The sequence below is a fragment of the Carya illinoinensis genome, chromosome 6 (assembly GCF_018687715.1).
Source record: "Carya illinoinensis cultivar Pawnee chromosome 6, C.illinoinensisPawnee_v1, whole genome shotgun sequence".
Taxonomy (NCBI): Eukaryota; Viridiplantae; Streptophyta; class Magnoliopsida; order Fagales; family Juglandaceae; genus Carya; species Carya illinoinensis.
The window spans coordinates 440664-464866 of NC_056757.1; the positions used below are offsets into that span (position 1 = coordinate 440664).

A 24203-nucleotide genomic window follows, 5' to 3' on the forward strand; every position below is an offset into this window, starting at 1 on the left:
AATAAAGAGACTAGTAAAGAGGTTGTAGGAAATTGTAAGCCTATTATTATCCTTCAAAAAATGTTCTAGATGCCTCTTCCCATTTCCTTTCTTGCAGATTTAGCTATATTAGAGTTTCTTACAACTGGGCTTGTGGGCCTTTAATACAAAGCAAGCAAAACAATATGAAAGATAAATAATAAAATGGCTTAAGAACTTCAGAGGGCCTATACCCTCTAGGAGTAGAAGCCTTCCTGCACTTAGCTTCCATATCGCCTCTTCACTTCAATCCTGTTCCCAGTTATATCCCTAGGTTTTCTTTCATGCCGCCACCCACGGTCCTCTTCCTTCATCCCTTACCAGCATGTAATAACTTCCTCCCCCATTAAAACACCTTGCTCACCAAGTGTGGGTAGTGTGAGCAAAGCTTCTTGTACGATTCCCACGAAGCGTCTTCAACTTATTGTCCCTACCATCACACCAAGATCTCAACCAAAGGTTAGTTCTTGAACTTCCTTATACGGCAGGAAAGCACTTCCTCTAGCTCAGGTTGTATGATCTCGTGGCTATCCAAAGAGTGGACAGTGGCATTTTGTGCTGCCAAAATTTCCTTTTAGTTGCGAGATGCGGAAGATATCATGCATCTATGCACCATCAAGCAACTTCCCACGATAACCTACTCCCCCTATTTTTTGTACCTCCTGGTATGGCCGATAGAACCGTGGGGAAAGTTTGTAACTATCCTTTGATGTAGTAATGACTAACGATAAGGTTGTATTTTTATGTTCACCCAATCACCCACCATGAATTTTTGCTCTTTTTGCTTCTGATTTGCATACTTGGGCCATCCTTTCTTGAGCCTGTGTGATGTTGCGTTTCAACAGGTGCCAAATATGATTCCGGCGGTCTATGATAATTTCTACTTCATCTATCTTTGCAGTTCCCATTATATATTTTGATAGACCTAGTGGTTTATAGTCATATAATGCTTCGAATGGTGTAATTTTAGTGGACCTGTGTTGATTTGAGTTGTAACACCACTCATTTAAGGCTAGCCAATGTGACCAGTCCTTAGGCCTATCCCCCATGTAGCTTGATAAATAATTTTGCACCCACTTATTGACTACCTCTTTCTGACCATCCGTTTGTGGGTGGTAGGCAAAGCTGAATGATAGTTGTACACCTTGCAAAGTAAACAACTCCATCCAAAATTTTCTGGTACAAGTAGGGTCTTAGTCTAAAATGATTGAGATTGGCATGTCGTGTAACTTGAACACTTGTTTCAAGAATAAGTGAGCTTGGACCTTAGCTGTGTATGGGTGTGCAATAAGCACAAAGTGGGGAAATTTAGTTAGCTTGTCCACAATGACCCAAACAGTATCAAATCCACTCAAGGGAGACAAACCCTCCACAAAGTCCGTGGTAATGTCAACCCATGGTCTTGAAGGGATGGGTAAGGGCTGCAGCAAGCACCTTCATTGTTTTACATGTTTCACAACCTTTTAAAAAATTTCCAACATAAGGTTTCAAACCCGGTTAGTAGAAGTCATGTTTCAGCCTATACACGGTTCTATCAAAATCCAAATGTCCTCCTATAGGACTACTATGCACCAAATCCAGCAATTATTGATGAAGAGTCTATTAGTGGTAATATAAACCCTGCTCTTGTAAAACAAGATCCCATTCTTGACTGAGTAGGGAAGGGGCAGTTTCCCCTCGCTGTGTTGCTGCAAAAATTCCTTGGCCCTTGTATCTGAGTCATAAAGGGCATTAATCTTCACCATCCAATTCTAGCTTGGCAGTGAGATTAGAGCTAAGGCCATGGTAGTTTCCCTTTGTTGCCTTAATAAGGCATATGCCACGATGTTCTCCCTGCCTTTTTTATATTCCACTATGAAGTCATAGCCCAGGAGTTTGGCTATCCATTTCTACTACATGGTAGTACCCACCCTTTGGTCAAGTACGAACTTGAGGCTTTGGTGGTAAGTCTTCACCACAAAGGAATGGCCTAGTAAATAACGCCATCATTCTTTTACTATCGAAGCAGGTGCCAAGAGTTCTTTTTCGTAAGTGGACAACAACAATGATTTCCTTTCAAGACTTGGCTGTAAAATGCCAACAACCTTCCATCTTGTATCAAAATTGCACCCATGGCCTCATCGGAGGCATCATACTTAATAAGAAATGGAGATTAAAAGTTAGGTAAAGCTAAAACTTGTAACAACCCGTTAGAAATTCAATGGTAGAATTTTTATACACTTAAGGAACCTCATGAAAACTCCGTAAGTTTTCACGAATCAGCTAATCGCAATGGTTTTAGTTTGTTAACATAATCAGTATTATCACTCACTATGATGCCAAAAATGCGATTTTAATTGTTTGATGTAGTTAAAAGTGTCAGAATATGTTATGGTCTGCGCCACTAGACTCAGTTGAATATTTAGGATTTTATGGCTCAATAACACATTTTCATAATTTCGGATGAAACACCTGTTTGAAACTGTGAATTTATTTTTAGGGGCACTTCTGGCATTTCGGGGCAGGTTAATATGAATATTTAGAATTTTTCAGTACTAAGTTTATTACACTTTTTTTTGAAGTGAATAGTAATCTCGATAAATGTACTTAGTGCAATGTTTTCAAAATCACAGTATGGAATGTCTAAATTAGGTTAAAGAAGTTTTATTTGGACACTTGGCAAGATCTTAGCCACACATAGTGAATAGTATTAGATACTTAGAATAAAGAGGAACTATTAGATGGATTTGTGAAGGAAATCAAGGTGTAACATCATGCCACCTAAGCAAAACCTTTTTCATCTGATCAACCAGATTGAGCCAGACTAAAGAGGGTTTCAACCCTAATGAAACCCTAAATGGTTGGAATCCAATTGAAATTCCAAAAGTTTGGTTGAAACTGAAACCCTAAACGGTTTCCCCAAACCCTAAATTGGCCTCCAAACCCTTTTTGATCCAATTTCTAGCATTGTGTTTAATCACTTGATTAAATCACTTCCACATGCTACTAATTTCTCAAATCCTTGTTATGATATCATTATCCAACCTTTTAAACCTTGGAAATTTGATTCAGCCAAGAAAATTAGATTTGGGCTTGATAGCATCTCAAACCTCCTTTAAACCCCAAATTGAAGCCCTCTTGTTTGAGTCCCACCAAGGCCCACAAATTTGGCCACCTTGGCAAAGCTTCTTGAAGAAGTTTCTACCCCCACATGGCAAACCATCCAATGCCCTTGGATGCACCCAATAGTGCTTTGATGAGATGGAGAAACCCACCCTATCAACCTCCAAACCTCACAACTTCTGTAGGCAGTCCTTTCCCCTCTCTATTCTCCACTTTATGTCACATAACTACCTCCAACCAATGGTCATTCAAGTCCATATCTTCCCCCTCCAGAAGTATAGAGTCGTGCAAGATACACTTATTTCCCTTTAATCACTTATTTACCCCGTTCTTAGAGACAAACCCAAAAGAGCTCTCTCAGGTAGATTTCTAGGTCTTTTTGTGTGGAGCTTTTTGACATTTTTTAGGTATTTTCACATGATTACTCCTTCATAAAAGTTGTTCCTCTTTGAGTATAGTTTTTGTAGATATATTATTAGTATCATTCCATAGTCATTTGACCATCAAAAGTATTTTTAATCATGGAAAGGTCATTTTGGGCTTGAAACTAGAGAGGATGTTATGTTTTGGAGTTTTTGACCAAGATAATGGATATATCTTGGTCCGAAAATTTTATGGAGTGTTTTTAGAATGTGTTTAAGAGTGTTCATTGAGATTTTATTACATGAATAAAGCTTCTGATGATACAGTTTCCTAGATCTAGAAACATGAAAATTGGAAGTGGCCAAACAATTTTTATTTGGAGAAAGTTTGAATATTTCGAGATTTGATCTTACTATAAAGACTTTGATATTTTTATATGATGATCCTAAGTCTCTTATTTTCATATTAGTATCTTATTTCAAAGATATTTAGTATTAATTTTAAAAATATAATTTTAAAGATATGATTTAGTTTTAATTTAGGGGGCCACAACAAATGTGGAGTATGAAGTATGGTGCCACAACAACTGTGTAGCATACACTATGTGAGATACAACAATTATGACACGTAGAATATGTGCAGCTAGAACAACTGTGGAGTACGTATTAACGCACTCACAGCTGGTGTAGATACCTGTGTTGTGATGCAGTAATTGGCAGGGACACACTGCTCAAGGGGACCCGTGTAGCACCCGTATGGCCATGTTATTAATTAAGTCTATTGAACAAGATTTCAAGTTCACGTCAAGAAGTTAAAAATAAGCAATCATGGTTAACCCCATGAGATAAGAATATGCAATCATGGTGACCCCATGAGATAAGAAAAAGTTTCAGATCAAATTCATGTTATGTTATGTTCACGTACATGTTATGTTCATGTTCACGTTAAGTTTCAAGTTCATATTCATATCATGTTATGTTCACATTTATGTTATGTTCAAGCTCATGTTCATGTTATGTTATGTTCATGTTCACATTAAGTTTCAAGTTCATGTTCATGTCATGTTATATTCACGTACATGTTATGTTCAAGTTCACATTCATGTTATGTTATGTTCATGTTTACATTATGTCTCAAGTTCATGTTTATGTCATGTTATGCTAAGGTTTATGTTAAATTCAAGTTCATGTTTATATTATGTATGTTCACATGCATGCTATGAATTCAAGTTCATGTTTATATTATGTATGTTCACATGCATGCTATGATTCAAGTCCATGTTACGTTTCAAGTTCACGTTCATGGTATATTGCTAGCTCATGTTATATTATAGGTTCAAGTTCATGTCATGTCAAGTCAAGTCCAATTCACATTTCAGTTCAGATTATGTCAGTTATGCCATGCTATATGTCAAGTTATGATATGCTTACTTACAACTTTAATTATGTATTCATGCTTTTACTGCCATGCATGCATCATTAACTTGTGTGAGAGTTTCCTGTTAATTTACTGAGATTTGTAATCAAATCTCACCATGGTAGTCCCAACTACCATTCCCCCCGAATGGTAGGCGATGCGTTAGAATCAGAGCAAGGAGCAGACATTGGTAGACTAAAGGAGGTTGACTACACGCCGAGACACGACACAGAGCTTACAACTTCCATAGTTATTTTTTGGATAGTATTCTAGCATCGTTAGTCGAGTTACACGAGCTAAAAAGGCATTTTTGGTTTCTTGGATGCCTCCTATGAGAAGTAGATTGAAACTCAATTTGGATTGAGCCTTTAAAGGGTTGGAATCCAAGACTAGTTGCATGTGGTGGTGTGATTCAAGATTCTCAAGATCTTTTTTATGTGGTTATCCAGCAAGCTTGGGCATTGGCAATAACACCTATGCTGATATTTCAACTTTAAAGCTTGGACTTCTTATCTCCTACAAGTTGAGCATCAATTATCACCTTACCATCCCACTTCCATTTTAAAATTGAACGCATTTTTAGATAAGGAAATTTCCCTACAGATAGTCTAGCAACTATGAACGTAGCAATTAGGCCTACAACCCAATGATGAAAAGTCGAATACGTGCCTGGTACGAACCGATCTGGTTGGCACAACGCGCCAACCCGACCCGACCTATCCATACATGAGGGTCTGTACGGACGGATCTTTTTTTTTTTTTTTTTTCTTTCCTGCCTGGGGTTCTTGCATGTGAGTTCATTGTCTGTTTAGTCTCTTTTCCATACGAATGAATATCATTTCATTACTAAGGAGTGAGCAAAACATAGTAGAAAACTATCAAGAGAAAAACTACAAAATAAACATATTTTTCTATAAAATTGCTATTAAAACCATTAAAACCTCTACCAAACTATTAAAACCAATTCCATAATTTGTTGAGAAGGCAGCAACAAAATTCCCCTGAATCCCTTATAATTCAAAAACCTCCACTCATCTTTGGGTTTCCAAAGCTACTACCTACAGTCCATTTTAATCCACCATTTTGCAAGTGAATCTACAAATCCAATATCAAAGGTTTAGAAACTAACATTGGGAAAATCAAATCAGAATTTTTAATTCATGCAAATCATATACAAATGAGTGAAAATGAAATCATGAACCATGAAGAAATCATGCACTGCACTATAAGTTACTTTGTAGGTATTGTCTCATTATATACCAAACAAGATGAAAGGCACATATGCACTATATAATATTGTCCCATATCAGACTTATCAAAAAATATATTGTCCCATGTCAGAAACTCACACGAAAAAAAAAAAAAATACTGTATAATCAATCTTCCTCTATGTGGTCTCCAATAATGGAACTCAACCCGAATACTTCACACTTTTCTTTTATTTGAGTATTCTAATCCAGAAAAACTGTATATTGCCTCTTGTCATGGCTCCTGAAAATTATAGTATTCCTTTTTCTTCAATTGGCTGAAAATGATATTATCTACTTGTAAAAAACAAAAGGGATTACTAGCCAGCTAGCTTCTTGATGGACTTTCCAATTACACTTTTGAAGTAAAAATGGAAAAAGAGTGTGTGTCTATCTTCAAAACTTGAGCTTGAAAGTGCTAAATAAGGACCATTCAAGTGACATAGGATCCTAATCTTCCCTCCCACATGTGTTTTGTTCTTTTTATTATGACCAATCACAGAAAGGATTAGAGAGAACCTTCCCACTATCATAAGAGTCCGAGGTGGGTGGGGGGGTCATGGATGTGGGGGACACTCAAAAGACCAAGCTCTCGAGTCTAAAGGGGGAATGATGGCACAGGATAAAGGTATTGCTAAAGGGGACTATGGGCCATGGCTAAGCCTTAAGTGAGGAATTGTCCTTGTCAATCTCTCTGCAACCTTACGGCATCTTCTTACCCCAAGAAAAGTATTTACATTTACTTGGGTTTGACAACTTTTGGCTGCCTACCTTGATATCAAAAGATCACCACCTTGTTCAACTTCAAAGTGGCATTACCCATTCCCTTTTTTTTAAACAATTCTGGGCAGAAATGAATTAGTTTGGCCATTAAAGTGCTACACAACCATAAAGGTAATGAACTATGTTTCTTCTTCTAGTAAATCAAGAGGTAAGCTAACAAGCAAGAAAGAAAGCTCTTCAAGAAACTCATTGGCAGAAGCTAAATTTCCAAGTCTTTTTTTTTCATTTATTTGTGAGATCGACCCCGTACTTGAAAAAAATGGAAATTCAGATCACCACCTTGTTCAACTTCAATGTGGCATTACCCATTTCCTTTTTTTTTTTTAAACAATTCTGGGCAGAAATGAATTAGTTTGGCCATTAAAGTGCTACACAACCATAAAGGTAATGAACTATGTTTCTTCTTCTAGTAAATCAAGAGTAAGCTAACAAGCAAGAAAGAAAGCTCTTCAAGAAACTCATTAGCAGAAGCTAAATTTCCAAGTCTTTTTTTTCATTTATTTGTGAGATCGACCTTGTACTTGAAAGACCTAATTAATCCACTAAAAGAACCCTAACATAGTCAGAGAATACAACGAGAGAGAAAGAAACAGAAGACATGAAGGAGAGTAGCACAATTTTCATATTTTCACAAGGAATCAAAACAAAAGACAGGAAGGAGAAAATCATGTTTTCAGTGAAGACCACGACCACAAACGAGAAAATAGAGGGACTCACTGGCTTGAATGACCATGAACGGTGAAGACGATGGCGATGAAGAACGGTGATGGACGATGGTGACGATGAATGGTGATGGACGACGGAGTGGTCACACTGGTGGCTAGGGTTTGTGAAACGAGGGGAAGAGGTTTGCCTTGGTTCTGCCTTGGTTCAAAACGCATTGACGTTATATCAGTTTCGACCGTATAATACTTAGCTCAACCCGCTAGTGATGTGGATCCGAAGAACCTGACTTTTCTCGGGTGGGCTCAAGCCGGTTCTTGCAGACGGATCGGTCCAATGGATTTCATGCACAGGCCTAGAAGCAGTCATAATGCCTTTTTCTTTTCTATAGTCATGCTTCCAAAACTATCGGTAGATGTTTTTACACTTGATAAATGTGGTTTGCCTTCTTTAGGTGTAGATAGTTTTCTTTGTTTCTACATACCTTGTAAAAAGATGCCTAGATTAATCCTATTAGCATACATCAAAATGTATTATAGATAGCTTGATAGTTTTATTTTAAAACCTTAGGTTTTATGATTTTGTGACTTCAAAGGTTTCTTTTTACACATGGTATTCATCTATAGAAAATGAGATTTATTAACAAAACTTGAGGTACCATCTGCCTTCTTTAAAAAAAAATAAAATCACTTTTATTAATGTCATTGAAGTGATAGTCACACAAAAGTAGAAAAAAAGAAGCTAAATAGAAAAAAAGAGAAAAAAAAAGTAGTATCTTGAGAAAAATATTGTTTCTTTTTTACTATGACACTTAGCTTTAAATTTATTTGTACTTAATTTAGAATAAAACATTTAAAAACAGAATAAAAAAGGTAATTAAAAATGGTAATTACATTCTAAAATGCTCAGGAAGAAAAAAGAAAAAGAAAAAGAAGAGGAACAACAGCACAATAGCACTTACCACTACACAGAAAAAAAAAAAGCACTACGGTAATGCGGTTGATGACACAAAAATAAATTGCCAATCATTTGTGAATGCTTCTAAGAAAGGAATCCACTTGGGCACTTCGCATGGGAAAGCCAGGGATTAATTAACAAAGAGATAACATATAACCCAACCGACCACCAACCCACTTAAAAAAGGAACAAAATAAAGACTAGGGCAACCGGTTGCCGCCATGAAAATTTTTTAAACCTTTCTTCTTTCATTTCCATAAAAGTCGTGACTCATGGGTTAATTATACGATTCCGTTAAAACTACTTTCTTTCTATTAACTCTGGCCTAAAAGTTTCACTAGAATCTAATACATCCAATCCCAAAGTAGGAGGTAGGAGCTGAATACAAGTTTTAACTTTTACACGCATATGACACTTGTCTAATTTTAAAAGTTGCAAATTATTTCAACTCCCTCTTTGTTCAATTTAGAGGGTGAATGTAGGCATGTGCATAAAAGGCCTTAGGTCGATCTGTCCATAAGATCCGATATCGCCCACTTGACAAAAGTCGAGTTCATCGGATCAAGTTGAATAACGGGTTGGCTACACCTAATATTGCTTGAAACCTATCACCGAATAATATGTTTTGAATTGCGTCCTTCTCATCAAACCCTAGCCAACTCTCAATTCATCATCTCCGTTCTTCGTCTGTTATACGCTGGTAAGGGATGAAGGAAGAGGTACATTGGCAGCAACATGAAGGGAAACCTTGGGATCTATCTAGAAACAGAACCGAAGTGAAGAGGCGATTTGGAAGCTAAGTGTAGGAGGGCTTATACTCCAAGTGGGCTTGGGCCATTTGAAGGGCTTAGGCCATTTTATCATTTATCTTTCATAGTGTTTTACTTGCTTTGTATTAAAGGCTCACGAGCCCATTTGTAAGAAACTCTAATCTAGCTAAATACACAAGGGGGAAACAAGAAGAGGCATCTAGAGCATTTTCTAAATTTTTTTCTGAATCCTGTGGAGGAGAGCTCCCCTCAAAGAGAGCATTTATCATTACTATTCAATATATTTTCCATTTCAATCAATTTCCTATCCATTACATCTGTACATCACCATTTCTTATACAAGAGTATTACAAGTGGTATCCAGAGCCCAAGATCCTCCCTCATTACCCATGGCCGAAGGTACACGTCTAACTCAATTGTAAGAAGGTTTTCATGCTCTCAACAAGACCACCGAATCGCATATGAAAAATTCTAAAGCTCAGTTCAACGTTGTTAAAGTGGAGATGCTGACTATATAGCATTAGATGGAGGCTATGATATAGCAATTTTTGGCCCTAGCTACAGATTTGAAAACACAACATAATCAACAGTCAGGTGGCCAAATAGAAGATGGTAATTCCAGCATAAATGCTATGATGATTCCTTAGATTCACCCCAAGGCAATCCCTTTGGACTTCCCTACATTCCATGGTGAGGATCCTCTTGGTTGGCTTTATAAAGTAAATCAATTCTTTAATTTCCATACAACACCCCCACAACACTATATGCGTTTGATTTCATTCCACATGGAGGGCAAGACCCTAGTCTGGTTTCAAGATATGGATGAGTCAGGATCCTTGACAAGTTTAAAGGAATTTGTAAAGGTTTTGTTAATTTTTTTTGGACCTAGCTGTTACAATGATCTGATCGAATAGTTGACGCATTTGTGACAACTTGGTATAGTGGAAGAATATAAAGCGGATTTTGAGGCCCTGCCCAATAGACTATGGGGTCTATCCGAGCAGTACAAGTTAAGCTACTTTTTAAGTGGCTTAAGAGATGAGATACGAATCACTGTTAGGATGTTTACTCCAAGCAAACTCATTATTGCATATAGCCTTACAAAAGTTTAGGAGGAAAATGTCTCCTTCAATTCCTCGGCCACAATACGCCAAACCACAATACTCCAAGCCAACTTCCATAAAAGCCAATACAACCCTCTTCCCAACCCCATCCTAAAAAACCACAAAACCAAGAACCAAGCCATTGTTTCTGACCAAAAAATATCCCAAGCCAAAATGAAAGAAAAGAGACAATTGGGATTTTTTTTTATAATTGTGATATAAAATGGAGTCTGGGTCATTGCTGCCAAAACCCAAAGCTGCATATGATGGAGGAAATTGAGGGAAATACTGAGGAGATGGCTGTGAATTTAAGTGTATTGGAGACTAAGGAGGAAGGGACAAATACGGTCGTGATTGGCAACCAGCCAGAAATTTCTTTGCATGCACTTCTAGGGTCTAACAGCCCGAAGACATATGCATATCAAAGGGAGGTGTTAATGTCATGTTTGGTACACCTTTGGGCAGGCTCCTCAGAGGCTCGGGCCTTTCTTGTTACCTGCACACGCAAATTCACTCTAAGGTCTAATGACCAGATGGCAGCTAGATAGAGCTTCCGATGCGTAAGTTAGTAGGAGAAAAATAGGAGACTCTAAAGCCAGGTTGCATGTTTTTAGTTACATGTGCTCGTCGTTCGGGGGGTGGCCTTTATACCTGGCCTTGAGGTTAAAGAGCCATGCCCTGCCCCCCTTCTGTAGAGGTGCCTCTTGCCAAAACCCGTTTAATGTGGCATGGTCTCCAAGAGGGGGCGCCAGGTAGTGGAGTCCTAACAAGGTGGCATGTTGCTCCTTCCAAGGCAAAAGGAGACTGGGTGCTCTCCCACCTAGCTAGTCGGCTTGACCTACTTTCTCCCGAGGCTGGGAATCTCATAGATAAGATGTCTTAAGTCAAATGGGCCTTAGTCTCGCTTTGGGCCAGACGCCACATCCACTTGGGTTATGCTAATACTTTTGGGAAAAAGCCCCCCAACAGGAGAATTGGGAGTCATTGGGTGATTATTTTAGTAGATTCTGGGAGTGCACACAACTTTCTTGATCCAACAGTATTAAATCGTGCCCCATTACCAGTAATTGAAGATGAGAAAGTAAGGGTAAAAATAGCAAATGGTGATCAAGTGGATAGTATGGGCAATGTGTTGGGTGTGAATTTGAACATTCAATGGGTGCAGTTCAGTGTGGATATGTACCACCTGGTATGGCCCATAGAACTGTGGGGAAAGTTTGTAACTTTCCTTTGGTGTAGTGATGATTGATGGTAAGGTTGTATTTTTATGTCCACCCAATCACCCACCACGAATTTTTGCTCCTTTCACTTCTGATTTGCATACTTGGCCATCCTTTCTTGAGCTTGTGTGATGTTCCGTTTCAACAGGTGCCAAATATGATACCGATGGTCCATGTTAATTTCTACTTCATCTATCTTTGTAGTTCCCATTATATAGTTTGATAGACCTAGTGGCTTATAGCCATATAATGCTTCGAATGGTGTAATTTTAGTGGACCTATACTGACTTGAGTTGTAATAGCACTCAGTTAAGGCTAACCAATGTGAACAATCCTTAGGCCTATCCTCCACGTAGCTTCATAAATAATTTTGCACCCACTTATTGACTACCTTTGTCTGACCATCCATTTGAGGGTGGTGGGCAAAGCTGAATGATGGTTGAACACCTTGCAAAGTAAACAACTCTATCCAAAATTTACAGGTACAAGTAGGGCCTTAGTCTGAAATGATTGAGATTGACATGTCGTGTAACTTGAACACATGTTTCAAGAATAAGTGAGCGTGGACCTTGGCTGTGTATGGGTGTGTAATAAGCACAAAGTGGGAAAATTTAGTTAGTCTATCCACAATGACCCAAAGAGTATCAAATCCACTCGAGGGAGGCAAACCCTCCACAAAGTCAGTGGTAATGTCAGCCCATGGTCTTGAAGAGATGGGTAAGGGCTGCAGCAAGCCACTTGGGAGTGTGTTGTCGACCTTCATTGTTTGACATGTTTCACAACCTTTTAAAAAATTTCCAACATAAGTTTTCAGACTTGGCCAGTAGAAGTCATGTTTCAGCTTGTACACGGTTCTATCAAAATCCAAATGTCCTCCTATAGGGCTAGTATGCACCAAATCTAGCAGTTTATTGATGAAGGGTCTATTGGTGGGAATATAAACCCTGCTCTTGTAAAACAAGATCTCATTCTTGACTGAGTAGGGAAGGGTTTGGTTCCCCTTGCTGTGTTGCTGCAAAAATTCCTTGGCCCTTGTATCCGAGTCATAAAGGGTTTTAATCTTCACCATCCAATTCTAGCTTGGCAGTGAGATTAGAGCTAAGGCCATGGTAGGTTCCCTTTGTTGCCTTAATAAGGCACTCAAAGAAAATGGGCTAGATCAGATTCAATAACTCCAGTAACATTAAAAGGGCAATAGAATCTAGAGCCTCTTGATCCCACACAATAGCTAACAAAATAACCAGTAATGGTCTTAGGATCAAGTTTCTGCTACTGAGGATTATAGGGCCATATTTTCGCTTTATAGCCCCAAACACGAATAATGCAAACTAAGCCTCTTAACTGACCATAACTCATAAGCAGTTTTAGGAACTAACTTACTTGGTACTTGATTTAAAATATATACAATAGTTTTCAAGCCCTCACCCCACAAGAATTTAGGCAAAATGGAATGACTAAGCACACACCGCACCAAAAGTACGATTCTGCAATACCATTTTGTTTAGGAGTTCCAAGCATTGTGTATGGAGCCTCGATATCACATGCCTTGAGAAATATAGCGAAAGGTCCAGGATTTCTACTATTTTCATCATATCTCCTATAAAACTCACATCCTCTATCTAAGCTTAAGACTTTGATTTTCTTATTTTTTTTGGAGTTCTACAGCAACCTTGAAAGTCTTAAAAGCTTCGAATGAGTTTGATTTTTCTGGAATGAGCTCAATATAAACATAGCGAAAATAATCATCAATAAAGGTAATGAAGTATCTATAATTTCTCAAAGCAACAGGTGAAATGGGATGACAAACATTAGTATGGATTAAATATAGGATATCTAGACTTTTGCTAATCTTCTGCTTTCTGATTTTCACTGGTAGGTTCCCTTTTATATAAGAAACACAAGTTTTAAAATCAAAAAAATTCAAATCAACTAGAATGTCATCTTTAATCAATCCATCCATTCTTTCTCTGTTCTCCCTGCCCTTTTCATATTCCACTATGAAGTCATAGCCCAGGAGTTTGGCTATCCATTTCTACTACATGGTAGTGCCCACCCTTTGGTCAAGTAGGAACTTGAGGCTTTGGTGCTAAGTCTTCACCACAAAGGAATGGCCTAGTAAATAAGGTCGTCATTTTTTTATTGTCGAAGCAAGTTCCAAGAGTTCTTTTTCATAAGTGGACAACAACAATGATTTCCTTTCCAAGGCTTGGCTGTAAAAGGCCAACGGCCTTCCATCTTGTATCAAAATTGCACCCATGGCCTCATCGAAGGCATCACACTCAATAATAAATAGAGATTAAAAGTTAGGTAAAGCTAAAACTGGTGACTGTGTCACCACTACTTTTAGCTGGTCAAAAGCCCTTTGAGCCTCCACATCCCATTTGAAACTGTCTTTTCTCAAAAAATTCGTTAGCTTGGCCACAATGGACCCATAGCCCTTGATAAATCTCCAATAATAGCCTGTGAAGCCTAGAAAACCTCTTAAGGACTTAAGGGAGTGAGGAGTGGGCCATTCTATCATGCCCGTATCTTTTCGGGTTCTACTTTTACTCCATGGGCAGAAATGAGATGCCTCAAATAAAATACTTTTGCACAACAGAAACTACATTTGCTAAACTTAGCAAAAAGTTGATTTTCCCTCAACTTTTCAAAAGTAAGCCTCAAGTGAGTTAGGTGGGCAGCTTCATCCCTACTATAAATGAGAATATCATAAAATAAACTAGAATGAACATACAATGGAAAGACTTAAGGACCTGGTTCATAAGACTCTGAAATGTGAAGGGTGCATTGGTTAAGCCGAAAGGCATAACCAAGAACTCATAGTGGTCCTCATGTGTTCTGAATGCAATCTTGTGGATGTCCTCTGGTTTAGCTCAAATTTGATGATAACCCGACCGTAAGTCGAGTTTAGAAAATACCTGGGCTCCATGCAGCTCATCCAATAGCTCATTTACAGCTGGGATAGAATATTTATCCTTAATGGTGATGTTGTTGAGGGCATGGTAGTGAAAACATAGTCTCCATGTATCATCAGCTTTACGGACTAGCAACATGGGGGATGAGTAGAGGCTTTGGCATGGTCTAATTACCCTTGATTCTAATAGCTCCTTCATGATATTCTCAATTTCATCTTTTTGAAAATATGAGTAGCAGTAACGTTAGATAGAAACAGGTTGGGTATTTGGTTGGAGGTTAATGGCATGGTCATGTGAATGGGTGGGTGGTAGGCTATTTGGGGTGGCAAATATTTATGTGTATTGGTTAAGTAAAAGCTGAAATGGCTCAGGAAGTGGTTGTTTGTGATCAGTTTTATGTTCTTTTGGTGTTCAACCAGCTATAGCAATACTCATTTCTTCTCGGATTGGTTGAGCTTTTGAACCGTGGCCCTCTAAATTAACATCATGCTGATTATGTGTAAATTGCATTGTAAGTTTAGTAAAGTTTCAAAGTATAGATCCTACCTTTTGCAACTAATGTATCCCTAAAATCATGTCACACCCCACCAAGACTAACACGTAAATACCCACATTGAACCCCTTGAATGTTTAAATTCACACCCAACACTTTGCCATACTATCGACTTGATCACCATTTGAGGTGTTGACCATTACTTTCTCATCTTCAATTACTGGTAATGAATATTACTGGGTCAATGAATTTGTGTGTACGCCCTGAATCTACTAAAATAATCACCCACTAGCTCCCAATCCTCCCTTTGATACGCATAGGGCTATTAGACTCTAGAATTGCATGAAAAGGAATTTTTGGTTGGTTGCCAATCACGACCAGATTTGTCCCTTCCTCCTTAGCCTCCATTAGATTTAGATTCACAATCATCTCCTCAGTATTCCCCTCAATTTCCTAAATCAAATACAGCTTTGGGTTTTGGCAGTGATGACCCAGACTCCATTTTGCATCACAAGTATAACATAATCCCAGCTGTCTCCTTTCTTTCATTTTGGCCTGGGATATTTTTTGGTCCGAAAAAATGGCTTGGTTTTGTTTTTTGTGGCTTTTAGGGGTGCGATGGGGTTGGGAAGAGGGTTGGATTGGCTTTTATGGAAGCTAGCTAGGTGTATTGTGATTTGGTATATTGTGGCTGAGGGGTTGGTTTGTAATTCAGGGAGACATTTTCCTCCTAAATTTTTGTAAGGCTATATGTAGTAATGAGCGTGCTTGGATTGAACATCCTAACAATGAGTCGTATCTCATCTCTTAAGTGGCTTAAAAAGCAACTTAACTTGTACTACTCTGATAGGTCCCATAGTCTATTGGACAGAGCCTCAAAATCCGCTTTATATTCTTCTACCACACCAAGTTGTTGCAAACGCGTCAACTGTTCCATCGGATCATCATAACAACTAGGTCCAAAACAAATTAAAAAACCTTCACAAATTCCTCCCAACTAGTCAAGGCTCCTGACTCATCCATATCTTGAAACTAGACTAAGGCCTTGCCCTCTAAGTGGAATGAAATCAAATGCATACGGTGTTGTTTGGGGTGTTGTGTGGAAATTAAAGAACTGATTTACTTTATAAAGCCAACCAAGAGAATCCTCACCATGGAATGTAGGGAAGTCCAAAAGGGTTGCCTTGGGGTGAATCTCACCAGTGTGAGGAATCATCTGAGCATTTCTACTTGAATTACAATCTTCTGTTTGGCGACCTAACTGTTGATTATGTTGTGTTTTCAGATCTGCTGCTAGGACTGAAAATTGCTGCATCATATCCTCCATCTAACGCTATATAGTCAACATCTCCTCTTCAACAACTTTGAACTGAGCTTCATAATTTTTCATATGTGATTCGGTGGTTTTCTTGAAGGCATGAAAACCTTTCTGCAATTAAGTTAGACATGTACCTTTGGCCATGGGTAATGAGGCAGGATCTTGGGTTCTAGATACTACTTGTAATACTCTTGTATAAGAAATGGTGATCAACAGATGTAATGGAATAGGAAATTGATTGAAATGGAAAATATATTGAATAGTAATGATAAATGCTCAGTTCAAAGTTGGAACTAATTGACCCAAATAATGAAGTTGGTCTACTTGCATAAAAAATGCCACCAGGAGGTTAGTTATTTTATTTAGGCATGTGCTGCTAGTAATCAAGAACTCGAGTGTCGCAAATCCTGCCCAAAATTAAAACACATGTTTGTGTCGCTATTGTGAATTACTAGACTTTTATGGTTCGACTGGATGACCTGTGCAGAAAAAAAATGGGCCCTACCAGCCTGTGAAGCCCAATCCTGCTCGCCCAAATGAAGTCAAGTTGAACATAATCAACTTGATAAAATGTTTGGCAAAATGTACTGTCTAACTAATAATATGAAACATTTTGTTTAACTAATACACTAGGCATCACATTTTGCATGTTCTTCTTCCTTTCTCACAAAGTACTCCTTGCAATCATTTCTACTCCCATGAAAATTCTCCTCCACTTGATAAAGCCTGAACCACAAGAATGAGATAATGAATACATGAATATTCTTTTTGTCTTCAATCGGAAGGAACTTAGGTGCACAAGGATGTTTGGATGACAACTACATCCATACATATGTATGTAGTTAGTAGCTGAATATTTGGGATGGATAATTAAGAAGGAAGAGGAGAGGCCGGTAGATATATGGCTATTAGTTCAATCATTTAAAGGTGCTTAATTTTATTCCGTCCTCTCAAGTCTATCCTTAACGATATTGTTCGTATATTTTATTTATAATTTTTAATGCTAAAAAAATCATAAATACACTAATAATAATTTTTTTAAAACATTTTTAAAAAATTAAAATAAATTAGCAGTAATTTTGAACGATATATTTGAGTGGCTACATAGAATTTTTCATCATTTAATCGTCCATGTTCTGGTATTATTTAATAATTTTTCAGCTCTTTCAATTTTAGAAAATTAATAAAAAATTTATGAATGATGGTCCTAAAAATTCCACCACAATCTTTCTTTCCTCCACGATCACATCGGTGTCCAAAAGAACCGAGGATATGGACTTATATAGAGCCTATGTTGTAACATGTTTAGAGTCAACGTCTGTTTGATAGTTTGTTCTTCTTTTTTAATAAAGAAATAAATAAGGGCCAATATCGAAGGTCAATGTCATGAATAATATAATGGTGATATCATGTTCGTGAAAATGCCTTTGGAAAGAGTGAATGCCAACACGATCCTACTGATTACATTACTAAAGGGATGGAGGAAGTTAAGTCCCCACATTAGCCTTGTGCAAATAAAACGTACCAACAACTCCATTTATTTTATTTTGGGTTAGTGATCACCCATATCTAAGTGTAACAAAATAGAGATATACAATATGATGATGAGGACGACTACAAAGCTACTCTTAGCACTGGGGAAGATGGTGACACAAATTGTATTGTTTAGGAAAATGTTATTAAAGAGAGACCCAAAAAAAATAAAAATGCTTTGAATAGCTCAAGTATGAGACAATCTACATTTATACTTTATTAACCACACAAAATATCCTAATTCTTGTGAGTGTCAAAGTCATCTTATGAGTGTCAAACCAATAGCGGTGACTATAAGAGTCGAGGGTACACCAAATTTGAGATGGCTCCAAAAGGATAAATTGTACCCAAGGTGTGGAGCTTGGCTAGCCTGTTCACACACTATTATGTTGGCAGCTGATCCTAATAATGAGAGGTTCCCAGCTGTCGTGCTGACCCAAGCTAAAATAAGCCATGCCTTTTTCTTATTAGCTGCAGATGCTGCCACTTGTGCTCCAAGTAAGAGAACTGTATGGTAGAAGCATGAGTTATAAGCAATCCCCATAAATAGTTTAAAATGGCCTTTATAACGCTGATCAATAATGGTTTAGATTAGAGATATATAGCCATGTAATCATAAATCAATGCTATAGAGATTTTCCCCAAACGGAAGGAACTCATCATTAGTATGAATGTTTAGAACACGCACAACAAATAACATATAGTCTCAAGTTTAAAATGTATCACACAACTCATCAGTCAATTCAATTGGATCCAAAGTTTTTTAAATAATTATTTCGATTTTGTAGGTATTCGAAAGTGGCTTCAATAAAGTATGACAAGTAAAATTTATTTTCTTACAGAAATTTGTGGATGAATTTTTAAGTTTTATTAATATGTGGATTTGAAATGATCAAGTATAAGTTGATATGTGCATTCAAAAGACAATGTTTTTGTAGGAGTAAAATACGTGAGAGCTCAAATGAATAGTGTTTTGTTAAAATTCAAATCAAGCAATATATAGCAGTAATCTTCCGGATTTAAAATCCCTTGATACTTTTTAAAAGCAACCTAGGTACTTTTATGTGAAAGAGCTCTAAGCAAGTTCCCAATAGAGATGCAGTTTAAACCACGAAAAATGTGGACAATTAAGACCAAATTATTTATGAAAAATAACCTCACAATCAATGTGGTAAAAATAACCCTTTTATTTATTTTCAATATTATGTGCCTATGGGTTTTGGATATGTGATGCAATTTACATGACCAACAAATGCATGGAGGAGCTTATGTGTGGCAACAAGGGTTTTGAAAATGAGTAAATCACACATTGCAAGAGAAATTTCAGAGTTTCAAGCATGTCTTTGACTTAGAGGGATTCTTGGATTGTGGTCAATGCAGTATCAACTTCAAAATCTCTAACAAGGTAACAGATATATAGATGCGTAGACTTCTAAATTTAATAGACTAATTGGTATCTCAATATTTTGGTGGTAAGAGACAATAATTTTGGTACACTGAATCTTTTGACCATGTTAGTGTGTCTGAAACATATGAAGGAGCCTTTCATTTAAAAAAGGCCATGTTTAGGAGACAATGGGAAGTAATATGTGGGATACTAGTGGCACGAGTAACGCTAGTCCACCACTTACAGCCATGGGCTACCATCCCTCATGCCAAATAGGAGGGTGAAAAACATACAACCCAATCAATCAACACCTTGCTCACAGACACGATATTAAGTATTGTAAATCAGATCATAGGGTGGCAAACTACACAAAGAGTGGGAAGTATGGAAGGGGTTGTTTGTTGACGCCGATAGTCCTATTGATTAGGATTTGGGTGTTGTGGATTCCGAGCCTATTTATAATGATGGGTCTATGGGTGACCTGGAGAGGAGTTGGTCCAAGGAGACAAAGGTCCTATGTTAACAGTTCATATAACACCCTATATGCCTATTAAGATAGAGGTTAATGATGGGTTGCACAACATGTTTCTTGCAGCCTAATTAGTGGCACTTTGTCCCGAACACCCTGTGCCGTGATTGAGAGACAAACCTTCATGAGAGATCTAACCATTACTTCAGAAATAATTAAGAAGTTGATAGATTGTGTAACAGTGGAAGTTAAAAAAACTTTTTCAGATTGAAAGGTCTGCTTAGAAGAATGATGGTACACTCACAACTTGAGTGAGATTTGAACATGCATGTGAAAATCTCAAGTATTTAAAAGGAAGTATGGGAACAATCAAAAACACAAAGCATGTAAAGAAAAGGGTAAATTCTTGTATCGGTCCATGAGGTTTGGTTTAATTTCAAGTGGTTTCTAGGGTTCGTTTATCAAGATTAACAATGATGAAATGGACAACACAAAAATACAAGGAAGAAATCCAATAGCATACCAGTTGGTACGTTTGAAGCCAAATTTGACAAGATGAGTATAATAATGGCCAGGACTGCTATCCCACTAACCCGATCGATTTTTGCATAGGGCTCCATTAATTCCCATAGAGTACTTGGGATGCCAGTTTTGTTGAAGCCATCAATTGTGATAAACATTCCGCAGAAGAAAATTAAAAGCAAATAGGAGACCTGGCAATGAACAGAAATAGACTTCAAATATAACTCTTGAACAAGCAATCCACGTTCCATATCTACTACAAGGTATGCTCTAATATTTTCAAGTTCCACCGACAGTTGAAGGGAAAAATAATAAGAAGAAAGAGCATCACGTTAACAGATTATACCTTTTCAAGGCATGACCTAGCATCCTTGAAATCAAGAACCACGAGAGCAAGTGCAGCAGTAATTGCAGTCCATGACATATTCAGACCCATAAGGAAAGCAATTAACATCCCTATTGTGACGAGGTAAACACGTGACTTCCACAACATCCTTTTCCATCCCAAGGGCAAATCTTCATTTCCTTCTGAAGACTTTACAGAAGCGTTTGTTAGTCTCTCCGCTGATGCATCATTGTCAGAAGTAGTGCCCATGTTCCTGTTTATGTTGGGAGGGCTTTGCTCATTTATAGCTTCCATTTTAGAATTATATTCTTGAGAACTCGAGGATGTAAGAGGTGACATAGTGGCTGGTGAATCCAGGTCATCCTCTTTATGATGTTTTATAGTCGCATCCTCTTCATCTTTTGGAATAGATAGCAACCTCCAGTACATGCATATAAGAATTACACTGTTGGCAACAACTCCCAATAGCATCGCAGGGAGAATGCCCATTAGAAAATTCCAGAAAGATATCTTACTCTGAATAGCTATGACCAAGTTTTGGGGGTTGCCAATTGGAGTTGCTGAAGACCCAATATTCGCACTAGATGCCAAAGCAAGAAGGAAAGGATGAGGTGGGAGATTATGTTTCCTCGCAATTTTCAAAACAAACTCTGTCAAAACTACGCAGGAGGTATCATTTGTGAAAAGCGCACTTGAAATGGCAGAAATCAGGCAGATTCGGAAAATTAAGTCCTTCGCTCCTTTACTCTTCCATGAGAGAAACTTTCCCAAGTACTTGAACATATTAGCCCTTTCGAGATAGACACTGACAAGCATTGTCCCAAAGAGGAGACCAAGTACTGGGAGATCAATTGCATCATATGCTTGATCTGGAGTTATGATTTGGAATATAACCATCAGCATGGCCCCCAGGAGGGACCCTGCAGTCCTCCCAATTGGTAGAAAAGGAACTGAGGGGAAAACTGCCAAAACCCAGAAGATTGCGAAAGCGAGGGAGCCTAGAACCACATTCATAGAAGTAGCCAAGGCCATTTTTTCAGCTTGGTAAGCCAAAAAACACTACAGCTCCAAGGGCTCAATATGTTAATGAAATTCCGCAGCTGACGGCACCTTACCATAAAACAACTAAAAATTAAATTTATGTGGAGAATACATCAAGTGCACTAACATGATAGAAAATTCATTGACGAGCTACGACCAAAGAGTTGGATGGTAAAGACTAAGCTCAAAAAAATTCTAGGAAGATATGAATGCAAAGATGTTGCAGTTTCGATTACTCTATAGTTAATAAACTAACAGAGCATAAGCCCATGGTCAAGTAATACTAGAGATCGACAAGTTCAACTAGCACTAACAATCTAGATTTTTCCCATTTCTTGTTCTTTTATCTAGAACTGCTTAAGAGAAGAACCTAGGATTCATATTGAAAGCAAAATCCAGCCGAAATGAATTGTTTGAATTTTTCTGTTTCCAAGGCAGGTCAAATATAGTAATGAAATAATTTATAAATTGTAATGAAATAATATTAAATAATTTATAAATATGAATAGTATTAAAATGGTTTATAAATAATAATTAAATAATAGTGAATAATTTATTAATAGTAATAAAGTTGACTAAAAATATTTATATTTCTAAATAAAATAGTGCATAGATTCGCTTGTACGTAACAGTACTCATAACAAATGTTATAAATATTAATAAAGAACTGCAAATCAAAATCAAATAACTTGAGCTCCCAAACTAGAAAACAGTCGCAGGAAAGCCTTGGGCCCTTGAGCCCTTTTACTTTGTTGTTGGGTGCACCAATCATCAACATGATGAATCCAGTTGATGCTGACCATTTCAGAGATGCCCTTCAAGGTAAAAGTACCACAACAACGTAATCTTATGGCGCACGAAGAACTAAAACAGCATTGATCTATACGCTGCCACAATATTCAGTAAGGCTTATCCCAGAACAATCAAATCTTAAGATTCTACGAGTACCTGTTTTTTCTTTTCCCAGCCATTCCTTGCTCTTTTCATGGGCTTGGAATTTGGGCTTTTATTTTCCTAATAACTTCCTTCAACTTTCACCATCAATGGCAGAACCGACGGGGAGCATGATCCTAAAGCATACAAGGCGTCCAGTCCTCGTCAATCTATTTTATATTTTATTCACTTAATTTACAGATGCAAGCACCTCTTCTATCAATCATATCGATCAAAAAAATATAAAAAACATTCCCCAGCTACTTTAATGCCCGAGCATAGCGAAATAGACCCTTAATTTTCTCTCACTCTCTTTCAAACTTACCCATTCTAATAGAATCTATCCTTGCCTTGCTGTTCAAAACCTTCAAAACTGTTTATAAGAGCATGAGATTAGTTATGCAATTATAGCCCTCATTCAAAGAAGGCTCCTTGCTATTATTGCAGGTCATCTTCCAGCATACTTAAAAGATAAATCTCATTTTATTATACAGTTTAGATGAGATATTTTGTTAAAAATTAAATAAATTATTATTATAATATAATTTTTTAATATTCGTTTTGTTTTTAGATTTGAAAAATTGAATTTTTTTTATTATATTTTATATAAGAATTTGAAAATTTTGTAATGATGAGATGAAATGAGATATTTTATTTTTATGTAACCAAATCAACCCAAAATAGAGAGAAGGCATAGAGAGATCCACTAGAGATTGAAATCGGCTAGAGAGAGTAACCTGGGATGGATCGGAGTAGGAGAGAGTGGAGTAGATGGAGAAGTACATGAAACTTAAAAGTGGGCAGATCTGGATCACTTGGAGAAGCAACAGAAGGGATGAACCGCGACCACAAACGGTGACAACCCACAGCGACCACGAACTATGACGACGAATGGCGACGATGTAATACTTTTGTATAAGAAATGGTGATGAACAGATGTAATGGAATAGGAACCATAAATGAAAAATATATTGAGTAACCATAAATTCTCCAAGGGAGCTCTCCTCCACCGAAACAATCCAAAAAAAGGACAATGATGTGATGGGAAATGTTTAGGCCACCGCTGGTGGGGGCCACTGCTTTTATTGTATACTTGTATACTTTTCAAATTTTTTTTCTTTTGCATACTACAATATCCAACTTGAGAGATACGAAATTTATTTATTAAATTAATATATTTTAATGGTCACAAATTTTGAACATAAACAAATTTTTAATTTTATTACATTAATATATTTTAATAAAAAATATTATCATCTAATAATATTATTATGAAATATATTATAAAAATTATATTTGAGTATAAGGTAATTTATAAATTACTAATATTATTAATAAATATATTTATAAATAAAACAAAATCATTAAAATACTATTTAATAATTGGTAGAACTCACATCTATTAAGTGTCTAAAAAGTTAAAACCATCTCATCTTTGAATCTAAATGAAGTTAGATGTTTCACAATGATTTCACTAACGACTAAATAGCTCAAAGTCAAAAAAGGCTGCCATTCCCATATGATATCCACAGCCTGTGAAGCCCAATCCTGCTCGCCCAAATGAAGTCAGGTTGAACATAATCAACAATACTATGCAATAATTG

General features: G+C 37.2%; 2 protein-coding genes across 5 annotated transcripts in view; both read right to left on the reverse strand.

Moving 5' to 3' along the window:
• LOC122313142 (silicon efflux transporter LSI2-like) overlaps nt 1–22740 on the reverse strand; it is a 47455-nt gene extending 24715 nt beyond the window's left edge. The window contains exon 1 of the mRNA XM_043127889.1: nt 22615–22740. The gene's annotated coding sequence lies outside the window, so the exon portion shown is untranslated. The remainder of the gene's footprint in view (nt 1–22614) is intronic.
• Nucleotides 17891–23479, reverse strand: LOC122313143 (silicon efflux transporter LSI2-like). Of its 4 annotated transcripts, XM_043127895.1 has the most exons (5): nt 23337–23479; nt 22925–22972; nt 20626–21735; nt 20281–20470; nt 17891–18408 (listed from the first exon to the last, which is right to left on the reverse strand). In XM_043127895.1, the coding sequence occupies exons 3-5, from the start codon at nt 21655–21657 to the stop codon at nt 18161–18163; spliced, it is 1470 nt and encodes a 489-aa protein (XP_042983829.1). In that variant the 5' UTR covers nt 21658–21735; nt 22925–22972; nt 23337–23479; the 3' UTR covers nt 17891–18160. The 4 variants fall into 4 exon arrangements, with proteins under 4 accessions (XP_042983829.1, XP_042983828.1, XP_042983830.1 ...); XM_043127894.1 differs by lacking the exon at nt 22925–22972 and having other exon boundaries at nt 23337–23475; XM_043127896.1 differs by lacking the exon at nt 22925–22972 and having other exon boundaries at nt 20626–21725; nt 23337–23463.
• Between the last annotated feature and the right edge of the window lie 724 nt (nt 23480–24203).